This window comes from Trichosurus vulpecula, chromosome 4 (assembly GCF_011100635.1).
Source record: "Trichosurus vulpecula isolate mTriVul1 chromosome 4, mTriVul1.pri, whole genome shotgun sequence".
Classification (NCBI taxonomy): domain Eukaryota; kingdom Metazoa; phylum Chordata; class Mammalia; order Diprotodontia; family Phalangeridae; genus Trichosurus; species Trichosurus vulpecula.
In genome coordinates this window covers 241,513,055-241,525,450 of record NC_050576.1, presented here as the reverse complement: position 1 = coordinate 241,525,450, position 12,396 = coordinate 241,513,055, and the positions used below count along the sequence as shown (strand labels likewise).

Below are 12,396 nucleotides of genomic sequence, written 5' to 3'. Positions count from 1 at the left end.
TGATTAGCCTGGCCCCAGAAGGTAGAACTAAGATAAATGGATGGAAATCGAATAAAGAACACTTCCTAGTAGTCAGAGCTATCCAAAAATGGGATGAGTGGTTCCCTCTCATTGGAGGTCTTCAGATAAGGTATGCTACAAAAGGGATTCCTGTTCAGACACAGACTAGCCTAGACAGACTCTAAGTTCTTTTCCAATTCTTGAGATGATGTGGTCCTAATTCTTTGCTCTGAAGTAACATGCAAAGACATGTGGAACAAACATCACTGAATGTGCTCACCATCTTTCAAACCTTCATATCCCATGGAGTGACGTATTTCTTTCAGGGTGGATCCATGGGCTCCCAGTTCCACCATTCCCACTGCAATAGCAATACTCAAAGGGGAGAAGAGAATATTTTCATCTTCCCCAGTGGCCCGTAGATGATTATACACATTCACAGACAATTCTGCAATGGTTTCATCAGGAAAATTGGTGCTAAGAGCTGTACTTGGCAGAACAAGCAAAGCCAAGAGGCCAAAGAAAGTCATGTTTCCAAGGTTTCGGTCTGAAAAACAAAGTACAAGGATATTAGTCATGTAAAATCAGACTCAAATAAATGGAAAGGGGATAAGAATAGATAGATAAATTAATAGATAATTTACTACGCACTTGCTATATACTGGTAGTAACAGGGAGAAGAGCAATGAAAACCAACAATTAAGGAGTTGAATGGACTTTCTGAGGTACTCTATATAGAGACATCCAATCCTTGCCTCACAAAGACAGGCTGAGCTCTTTTCATATATACCCGCTGAAGCTATGAGCCACCACCCCTAACCAGGAAGCCAACAAAAGTCAGGGAAATGCCCCCAGACTGAGTTTAAATCTACTCTTCTAACTGCTGCTTGCTTGGTGCTGGTCTGTGGTCACAGATGACTATCTGACGTAGGGTTAGAAAATTCCTCGTAAGCCTATCTACAACACTCATGTAAATAATCTATTAGCCAAACATGGAAGATGCACACTGAAGCGAAGACGAGACCCAAGGCCCAGGTGAAAGAAGCTTCTGGGTCACTCTCTTTCCTGTACCACTTATTAGCCACCTGCAACAAAATGCCCATGGTCAGTCATTTGCCTCAGCCCAACACAGCAAGGCGGTCTCTTTACAATCATTCCCTTTAGGATTTGTAGCCACATTCACTTCCTTGGCCTCTAGAATTCTCATTAAGGATGGCTTCGAAATGCACCACTTACATGACTTAAAGAGGATCAACCATTACTAAAATAAAAGCCTTTTTTTTAAAGGGGAGGATGCAGGATCCTTTTAGAAAACCAAGCCAGTCATGGCTGGAATTAACAAAGGCAATTACAAGCATTAATAGCTTCTCCACAAATCCTCTGGGATTCTGGAGCATCCCAGCTCATTTCCATTTCTACAAAGCTACTCAGGGAGAGATCACAATGGCAGCCAGAACATGGGTAAAGTTTGAGGAGCCCTTCACCAACATCATCTCTTTCAGTAAGAGATTGCATGCCCGACTGCAAAGAACACTGGCCCCAGACTCTGGATTTTTGTTTTTGCCTTTGAAACACATAAGCGGGATGAACCCAAGCATCTACTCAGTGAGAGCAAAACAGAGAGTCTCCTTACAAATTAAGTCATAGAACTCACTCCCAATTCCAACTCCAGATCTTCTCGGAGCCTCACAACAACCCTGAAGTAAACACCAAAGGTAGTAACATCCCAATTTTAAAGTTGAAGAAGGCGAGGCTCCGAGAGATTGTGACTTGTTCCTGATCACCACGGGGAAGGGCTGAAAATGAGTTTAACTTGTATCAGAAGCAGGATCTGAACCTATTTCTCTCCTGACTCCAAAACACGGTACTAAAATATCACACTCAGTGATGCCGGGTCCACCTTCACTAAACCTGGGAAGCCCCACTTGATGGGCACCCACAGATAAGAGGATGGCTTTTCCCCTCAGTCCTAAGGCTATAACATCACCAGAACTTCAGGTTTTCCCCTTTGTTCTAGGAAGAGTGTGTGTGTGTGTGTGTGTGCGCGCGCGCGCGCACGCACGCGCTTAATTATAACCAACTTCCTCCCCACATAATGGGTTTGATTTGAAGCTCTTTTTAACCTCTTGCCACGGGTACACTCCAAAGCAATTTGTAAAGCAGTCTTTAAAAGGTCACTTAGCAGGGAACATCTACATTCACTGTGGCTCAGCAGGGCAGGCACACACAGGGGCCGTATATTTCAAATGAGTTCCACTAAGTGGAAATGCAGCAATTCTTTTATTCCCCAATACAAGGGTCAAGGGAGGCCCTCTCCATTTGTTCTTTTATATTCAGGGTTTCACATCTGCCAAAGGCTTAAGCCAAAACACAAACAAAAACGGCATAATAAAGAGCAAACAAATCTCAGCTTTCTGCTTGAAAATGTCCAAGTTTTGCTTCCCTTCCCCGCCCGAAGGTTTTCAATATATGAACTCAACTGGGTAAGGAATGTCATATGACTGCCCTTCAAAAGACACTAGTGGGAGTCAGCCAGTATTATTGCAACAGTAGGTATGATACCTACCAAGATTGTGTAGGAGATGAAGCAAAAAAGGATGCCATGGGAGAGATGGATGGCTGGAAAAGAAGGTGTGCATGAACGATGCTCATCCCTCCTTTGACATCCTTCAATGCCTAGGGATCTAGAGGAAGACACAGAACAAGGTGGGTGGGCACTTTATGGAGGGAAGACACAGAAGAACTGCCCAGGACAGACAAGCGTGGGTGGGTTACAAGATACCTGGATGGGACCACAAGTCCACTGAAGAATTTCTCTTTTTAGGAAAGGAAGATCTAGACCTGTGATTTTGAAAGTTTAGGGAATGTCCAGGACGGAAACCCCCTCCATAGCTGCAAATTGTACATCATAAATGTAAGTATTAGGAAGGACCTGAGAATCAAACTAGTCCAATCCCATCATCAGAGGTTGACTTACCTAGTGTCACCCAAGTAGTATATGCAAAAAGCCAGGCTTGACCCTCACTTCTCTGACTCCAAACAAGCAGCCTTTCCCACATACCACTCTGCTTTCTGGGAAGTGAGTTACAGGTAATAGTCTTAGAGAGTTCCTTGGAGCACTCAGAGATTAAATGAATTAGCCATGACCACCCCACTAGTATCTCTCAGAGACATCACCTATACCTGGACTATTGCTGCAGGCTGCTGGCTAATCTGCCTCCTTCAAGTATCGCCCCACTCCAGTCCATCCTCCATTCAGGCACCAAAGTACAGGTCTGACCATGTTACCCCCCTACTCAATAGACTCCAGTGGCTCCCTATCCCCATCACCTCCAAAAAAATATCAAAAAACCATCTGTTTGGCATTCAAAGCCCCTCATAACCTAGTCCCGTGCTCCCTTTCCATTCTACAACCCATTAAATACTCTTTGTTCTAGTGATATTAGCCTCTTGACTGTTCCACAAATAATTCTCCATCACTCAGCTCCAAGCATTTTCTCTGGCTGTCCCCTGGAATTTTCTCATTGTCATCTTCATATTCTGGTTTCCAAGTCCCAACTAAATCCTGTCTCCTAAAGGAAGTTTTCCCAATCCCTCATGATTCTAGAGTGCTTTCCCGCCATAAATTATTTCCTATTTATCCTTCTGACTCCAAAACCAGCCCTCTATATATCCATTGGTATACAATGATCATGAATGGCTTAATCAACAACATCTGTGTTCTTTACCTTTCCTCTCCCTCCCCCCCCTTCCCCCACCACTACACATTCATATGCTCAACTCCAGTAATGAGTTAAGGAAAAAGATGTCTTTGATTACTTAAAAGAAACTACCTCCCTTAGTACTGAAAAAAAAATGCAAAGCAAGGAAACTGAAAATCTAATGGTAAAGCCTACTTGGAGGAGCCATATCTTGAACTACGTATTTTTTTTAAAAGGTCTTTAAATACAGACTGGATGCCTACTTGTCAATACGTTGTATAGGGGGTCTTGTTTGGGCTCTTAATTGGGCGGTTGGACTAGCTGGCCTCTGAGGTCCCTTTGACTTCTTTAAAATCTGTGAAACTTGGGAATAGAAGGATGAACAAGAGAATATTCTAGATAAGGGAACCGCATGAACAAAGAAAGGAATAAGGGAGAGGCCAGAATAATAGAATCATAAATTTAGAGCTGAGAAGGATCCTAGATGCTATCTTATCCACTCCACCATTTTAAAGAAGTGGAACCTGGCCAGGAAAAAGTACGGTGATTTGCCCAAGGTCACCAAGGTGACATAGAACAGAGTTGGTACTTGAATGCTGGACCTCTGACTCTGTTGTGAAGAGTCTGGGCTATATAAATTCCTGAGCATATAATGTCAGCTTTTCAAGACTAAGCATCAGCTTTTCTCAGTCTGTTTGTGTTCTTGTCCATCTAGATACACAGAGTTAAAAAGCAATCATGGGCCAACTATCAGATTCATCAACTTATAAAGCTTCATTTCTTTTATTTAATGTTATCTAGTTGAAGTTTGGGGAAAATTAAGCCTTCCCTTTCAGAACTGCCAGCTCTTCCTAGGTAGAATCGTTGTTTCAGTTCCAGTGATGAACTTGGGGGTATTTGTCCTTAAAGTATATCATGATGCGGTGACTAGAGTCTCCAGCTTGGCAGACGGGAAGACCTGAGTTCAAATCCTGTCTTCAATACTAAGTAGATGCTTCACCATGAGCAAAACCCTTAACCTCGCTGTGTGCCTCGTTTTCTTCATCCGTTAAATGGGGATGATGCTGCTCATACAGCATGTATTTAAAACAAGTCTGGTGAATGGAATTAGCGGCTTGGAAAGGGTCTACATCGTGGAAACGAGGGCTCTCACAACACTTACCAGTTCTTAGTGACCCTTTCAAGGATGGGACTGCAGCCGCCTCAGTTTCTAGCAGCAAGAAAATAACACATTTCCTCTCCATTCAATTTCTTGCCATCCTATTAGCACAAGCTCTCCTTCATGCCTGGAATGACTGAGCTTCCTCCTCACCTCTGACCCTTGGAATCTTGGTTCAGTATTTAATGCCCTTAATAACACATCTATAGGTTTATTCCACATCACTCCCACCAGGTACGCTGATACTCCAGCCAAACGCCCAATTTACTATTCCATGAACCCCTTGCCTTCGCACAAATTGTTCCTCGTGCCTTGGATGTACTCCATTCTCTCACCTCTATCACTTACAGTCCCTAGCAACCTTCCGGACTCAGCTCAACGCTGCCTTGTACGTGGGGCCTTTCCTCATTGCCTCAGCTGTCATGACACTCCTCCAGTCACATTAATTTATGAGAGAGAGAGAGAGACAGAGAGAGAGACAGAGAGAAAGACAGAGAGAGAGAGAGAGAGACAGAGAGAGAGACAGAGAGAAAGACAGAGAGAGAGAGAGAGAGAAATAGATGATAGAGAGGAATAGAGAGATAGAGTTAGAGAAAGGGCTAGAAAGAGACAAAATGAAATTTACACTGACTTTTGTGAGCATGTTATACCCTCCAGATGAATGTACTCTCTCCAAGGGCAGATACTTTTCTATCTGCATCCCCAAATCCTAGCCCAGTGCCTTCCCATAGGAGGGGTTTAATATGTGCCTGCTGACATGCTGAATTGAATCTAGATGTGGATATGCCAAGTGGAGGGGCCAAGTCTGAAGTTCTTCTAATTGGAATTGGATTGCCTGAGGTGATGGCAATAGTTCCTTTGCTGTGTTCCCTCCCTTTGATGGAGTATTCTCTCAAGAGGCAACGCCCGGGATGACAGAGTGTTCTTGTTGCTGATGCTGGCTGGATGCAAGCCTTCTACGTGTGATGCACGACTAGACAAGGACGTCTCTGTGGCCCAGCACAAAAGGTGATGCTCTTGATTTTGTCCCACAGACCTGATTCCATAAAATGGCAGGCAGGGTCCCTCATCAGTCACAGATAATCAGCACATGTGAAAATAAGTCATTCTGCTTTCCCACAGGCAGAAGGGAGCTCACGCTGGCCATTCGTTGTGTAGCTTCATTAATTCTGAATCACCAAAATGAGATGCCTTCACATAAACAGAGCACATTAATCAGAGCTTCAGGCTCAAGAAGATGCATCGGTGGGAGGAAGGAGCGCCTGTGATTCCTCCCTTTGTAGTGCCCAGGGAAGAGTGATTAAGATGGTTCATCAACCAACACAAGCCCTACTGAATGACACAGATAAGATATCAAGGTCAATCAATCAACAGGTATGTGTCAAGTGTCTGCCATGTGCCAGGAACTGTGAAGAGGACTCGAGGGACAAAGGAAAAATGAATCCTCCCTACTCTCGAGGACTTCATCCTATCAGGGGAGATAACATGGACAGAGACAGGTACATAATCAATAAATAGATGCAGAATAAATACAAAATAAATTCAAGGTAATTCAATATAGGGTATTTCGATCTTATCTTATTATAGTGCTTTGAAAACTGGAATGCTGTTTCTCACATGTTATTTAATGGTGTGTAGTGGAGAGGGAGCTGGTCTTGAAACCAAGAAGACTTGAGTCTGAGTCTTGCCTCTGATATACACTGACTGCATGCCCCTGGGTGAGTCATTTACTCTCAGTGCCCTGGGCAACTCCCAAAAGGTGACAGGTGCAGAGAAGGTACCCATCTGCACTGGTAGAGAGTGTCTTCACCCTCGAATTTCTTCTAAAAGAAAATCACAGATCTGGTCCTTATCCTGATTTAACGTGGCTTTTAACATGGTGATGATCATAGGACAATTATTGTTCTCACACACTGTTTTTTTTTATGATTCATCAAATATTTATGAGGCACCTACTATATGCTAGGCATTTTGAGAGGCACTAGGGCTACACAAATAGAAACAAAAAAATAGTCCCTGTTCTACCTACTGATGACTAAACTGAGGTTCTGATGGTGCTTAGAATAATTTAACCAAGGACACATTGCTAGTAAGCGCTAAAAGATGGGATGAGAACCCTGATCACTACCACTTTCCCCTTTACTTAGCTGGCTCATTTCAATGAGGAGAGAGAGTGACAGGCCTGCAGTTAGAAACACCTGAGTTCAAATCCCACCCATAACAGGTGCTCAGTGTGTGACTCCTGGGCAAAAGCTGGGTAATTTCTATGAATCTCAATAATCATCTATAAAATGGGCCTAAATCTTTCTGCAGAACCAACCTCTTGAGGTTTCTGAGGCTCATTTGAGAATATATGTATATATGTAAGCATATAAATATACAGACATATGTACAGAGAGAGACAGAGAGCAGCTAGGTGGCACAAAGGATAGAGTATTGGGCCTGGAGGCAATAAGACTTATCTTCTTGAGTTCAAATCTGTTCTCAGAGACTTACTAATTGTGGACCCAGGGTAAGTCATTTAACCCTGTTTGCCCCAGTTTCTTCATCTGTAAAATGAGATGGAGAAAGAAATGGTAAATCATTCTAGTATCTTTGCCAAGAAAACCACAAATGGGGTCATAGAGTCAGATATAACTAACCAACTCAACAAAAACAACAAAATGCATATATATGTATATAATATGTGTATACACACATGTACACATGTATATATGTACACATATCTATATTGTGAGATATGTATTTAAAATTTTATAGATAGCTAACAGTGGATTTAAATGGCATCATTATTATTATTTTTATTAACAATACACCTGAAACAGATTTGGTCACTGTCTTCTCTTTCTAATTCAGGAGTTCTTAACCTTTTTATATCTCAGACACCTTTGATAGTCTGTTAAAGCTTACCAGCCCCTTAAGAATCATGTTTTTAAATGCGTAAGACAAAATACACAGAATTTCAAAGGCAACTAATTCTACTGAAATATAGTTCTCCATTTTTAAGGGTTGAGAACTTCTGATTTAGATAGAAAGAACACACCACTATATTAAAAAAGTATAAATAGTATATTTAAATAGTATATTTAGAAAATCAAACGTATTCTCTATATTTGCAAAGAGGAATGGTCTATTCACAAGCACATTCTGGCTGCTTTTCTAAAAATCCAATTATTTCAAAGAGAGAAGTTGGAAAACAGGAAAGAAGCCAGGTCCTGATTCAATTAGCAGCACAGAAGGGAGTGCTGCTCATCACGAATCAGTAGAGGGACCAGACCTAGGGTTTTAATAGTAGAGGGAACCCCCCAGTGGAAGAAATCCCTTCTTTTGATGCAGGTCGGCATCTTCTCAGCAACTCAGCACCTTGGACAGTTGCCTAGAGCAGACAGGTCAAACAGGGTTCATAATACTCCCAGGTACGGTCTGAAATGTAGTTTCTATCGGATTTTATGTGTTGATATATTTTAAAAAAGAAATATATCAGAAATATATTTTATGTACATTTTAGTGGCTCCCCTTTCTACTTGAGGCTAACACCTTTGGCCTCGGGCCAATGCCCAAGAGTAGAGAGGCAGGATGTGACAGAAGCAGGATTTGAACCTAGGCCTTCATGGCTTGGAGGTCAGTTCATTCTCCATTACACAACATGGTCTCTCTGTTGTTTAAAGCTGAGGAAAACACTAGGATGAAGACTCATGCTTGATCCTGCAAAGCAGCATGAGGCCTTATGTCCACCACTGGCTTATAGATATTTGTAATTACATAGCAGGGTGCCCTGGCTCTCCCCTAGCTTCATAGCATGGTTTTGCCTCTCATGATTTGAGCCCTTGGAGGGAGAGAAGGCAGTGCAGACAGGATCCTTTGAGTCTCCAAATGTCAAAGAGGAAGAAGAAGAGGGGCTTGTCAATGTCCACTCCAGCCTCCACTCATCTGCCAAACTGATCTCTCTAAAGCACACATCTGACCGTTCACCTCCCTATTCAATGAACTCCACTGGCTTCCTTTTACCCTCTGTGTTGGTAAGCAAAATGGACTCTTAGCACTTAGTTGGCTTTTGTTTCCTTTAAGTAATTCAGTGTATTTAATTGAGTCTTACTAGGTGCTAAGCCCCAGGCCCAAACCCCTATTAGGTGTAAAACCTATGTGGGTGTGACTTGGTAACCAAGGTGGGGCCCCAGGTGGGGCTAACTAAGGGAGGGCCTAGTTTACACATGAGTTTGAGTGATAGGTTTGGGATATCAGAGGCTCTTAGACCACGTGGGTTTAAGTCGCCTCTTTGTGACAATTTTAGGTCATGTGGGTGAGTCGCATGTGTGACTCACCCCTGACCCTGAAAAAGATATAAAACCAGGGGTTGGTTTCCTCTTCATGGGAGCTCTTACCCACAGCAGTCGTGGTGCCCGTGACTCTGGGCCAGCCTCTTTCATGAGCTCCCAGGCTGAACCCAGATGTTGGTAACTATGAATCTGTATTTGGTCTGTTTGTTGATGTTTTTTAACTTGTTTGTAATTTGCTCTGAAGTTCAGTGTGCTGGTCTTTTCCCCTGAACTAAGTGAATGATATTTGTATGCTGAATTAAAGTAAGCTTGTCAACCCCCTAAGGTAGCTTTCCTTAGTTAAGCAGATCAAAAGAACCTGTGCTTTTTCAGTGTGCTGGTAGCGTTCTTGTTGTTGGGCTTGGGTTGGTCTTACACCCCCACAACAGCTGCTAGCTGGATTCTTGAAACACCCTCGGGATCAGTGTGTCATCTCGCCTTCCTGCGGGCACCATGCGTGTCCTCTAGCCACTGTTATTAGATTTAAGACAATGGGAAGGTATGGTTTCTAGGGCAGTGAGGTGGCACAGTGGACAGAAAGCAGGGCGTGGAGTCAGGAATAAGTTCAAATTCAACCTCAGACATTTCCTAGCTGTGTGATCCTGGGCAAGTCACTTCACCCTGTTTGCCTCAGTTTCCTCATCTGTAAAATAAGCTGGAGAAGGAAATGGCAAACTACTCCAGTTTTCTTTGCCAAGAAAACCCCAAATAAGGTCACAAGAGTCAGACATGTAAGAAATGGGAGGAGGAGTTTTGTTTCCACAGAACTAAAGGTGTGCTTCCCCACCCTCCCCCACCCCAGCTTTAGCAGAGACCAGGCCTCAAGGTTGGCCAGGTGAGAGGTCAGAGGCTTGTACGCATGTGCATACTTTTTGAGAAGGCAGTCTAGGGAATTAGAGAGGCCAAACCCACTTGAACCAGTTCAAGCTTATCTAGGGTCTGGTCTTGGTCAAGAATCCAGGCCTACTGATGTGCATAATTTGCATATGTTAAAGAGAGAAAGTAGGGGAAGTAAAAAATATAGTTTAATCCTAAACTAAGACAAGGAAAATCTAATTAACTTCACTTTTGCTTCTGTATCCTTATTATCCTATTTATATAAACTGTATAACCTAGGAAAACTATGTAAAAAACAGACTGTAAACTAACCATGACTCTAGCAGGAGTGGAGGGAATGGTTACCCCTGCTCCTGCAGCTATATCAGTGTGAGTGTTCCCGTGAGCACTGCACCTGCTCTCTCGAGGAGCGTAATAAAATGCCTTCCTCTGCCCACTCTGGTCTTGAGTTCTTTGGGTGAGAATGGGCAAATCACATGGATTTTCCTAAGGTCAAGTAAAGGGAAGCAACAGGCAGCAGAAGCTCACCAGGCTTACTTCTGGATCTTGTCTTGGGGTGTCCTGTGATCCCCACTGCGGTGTTAAAGAGGGTTACCACTCTGGATTCCCTTGGGGAACCCTGTGGTCTGCATGGCCTTCTTAAGGGGACATCACTTGGGACTTCCGGCCCTGTCTCAGGAGCCTTGTGATCTTACCGCCATCCTAAGGGGCCATCACTTGGGTCCTCCTTAGGGTCTGACCCCTAGGAGGCCCTGTGATCCCCACAGATTAAGGGATGGCTACCACTTGATCTTCCTCTGGGAGTCCTGTGGTCTGTACAGCCTTCCCTAGGGGTTATCACAGGGTTCTTCCTCAGGACTTTGGCCCTGCCTAGGAAGTCCAATGATCCCCAAAGTCACATGTTCTCACAATTTGGGGAAGTCCAGTGATCCCCAAAACCATGTTTCTCACAGACACAAATGACAACAGATGGTTTCTAGAGTAGTGCTCTCTGAAGCTGTGTTTTTAAATATGTATTCCTATGAGTTAAAAAAAAAGATCAGATGACTTCAGCAAATATATTTATTTATAAGGTATATGATATACATATCTAATTGTATGTGTGATTACATATCTAACTATATGTATGACTGCAAATCTAATTATATGTATGGCTGCATATATAATTATATGTATGATTACATATAAAATTATACATACACTATTAAGTACTAATAATTATGGACATTATAAAATTTATATAAAAATAGAAATGTATTAGAATGACATAAAGTCAGTCAATAAACATTTAAGTGCCAACTATGTGCCAGACTAAGTGCTGGGGATACAAAGAAAGGCAAAAGACAGTTTTACAATCTAATGGAAGAAGACAACACGTAAGAAGTTGAAAAGTGGGGGAAGGAGGGCCAACCCTCTTAATCCTTCTCCAACCCCTCCTAATTCTAGTGTCTCCTCTCTCTTAATTATTTCCTATTTATTCTGCATATGGCTTTCTTTGTAGATATTTATTTGCACGCTATCTCCCTCATTAGATTGTGAGCTCCCTCAGGAAGAAGATTGTATTTTGCTTCTTTTTGTATACTTAGCACAGTGCTTGGCACATTATAGGCATTGTTTATTGACTGAGTGAAAGGGGCGGGGTTGGGGAGGAGAAGAGTACTAGCCCAGAGACATGATGAAGTCCTTCTTAATGAGAAATTAGATGGCTGACCTGGGAGCCAACTTTAAAGGAAAGATCTGGGAGAAGCTTTCAGATGCCTACTCTTAACCTTCTCCAATCAGAGGGAGGCAGGACCCTAAGAGACATGGGGTACAGAGGAAGTGTGAATTTCAGAGCTGATGTGATCTTGCATGAAATGAAATACTCTTGATCCTGGGGATAGAAGGGAGCCAGTTGAGTTTACTGAATAGGGAGGTGACATGGTCGATTTGGCAAATGACTGAAGGATGGAGTAGGAGAGGGAGGGAAATCAATCAGAAGGCTATTCCAACTTAAGTAGAACCAGATTCCTGCTAGCTACATCTTGAATTAGAAAACTACAAATTAACATTATCTATGTTGTATTGCATTTTTATTTATTTTGTTAACCATTTCCCAACTACATTTTAATTTAGCTTCAGCCCTACTCTGGCCACGGACCCGTTTTATATTTCTGGTCTAGAAGAGGGCTGATGTGGGCCTCAACTAGAGTGGGAGTCTTATGAGTAGAGAGGACAGAGAGGGTAACTCTTTGGGTGGGTGCAGTGAAGGTAACTGAGGAGTCACCAAACATATTTGGGATGGCTACTGCATACCACCTAAGAAAGCCCCAAATTGACAGAGGGTGGCGGTAGGGGTAGAGGGGTGAAGGGGTAAGATTTTACCTGTCCCAGTTGCTGCCAA

The 12,396-nt window shown here is 42.9% G+C and overlaps 1 protein-coding gene across 2 annotated transcripts in view; it reads right to left on the bottom strand.

The window, feature by feature from the left end:
• Positions 1–12,396, bottom strand: part of SERPINI1 (serpin family I member 1) — a 107,372-nt gene that overhangs the window by 36,344 nt on the left and 58,632 nt on the right. For both annotated transcript variants that reach the window (XM_036758051.1, XM_036758052.1), the window contains exon 2: positions 281–547. In XM_036758051.1, coding sequence (XP_036613946.1) covers positions 281–530 — 250 coding nt within the window. In that variant the 5' untranslated portion in view covers positions 531–547. The remainder of the gene's footprint in view (positions 1–280; positions 548–12,396) is intronic.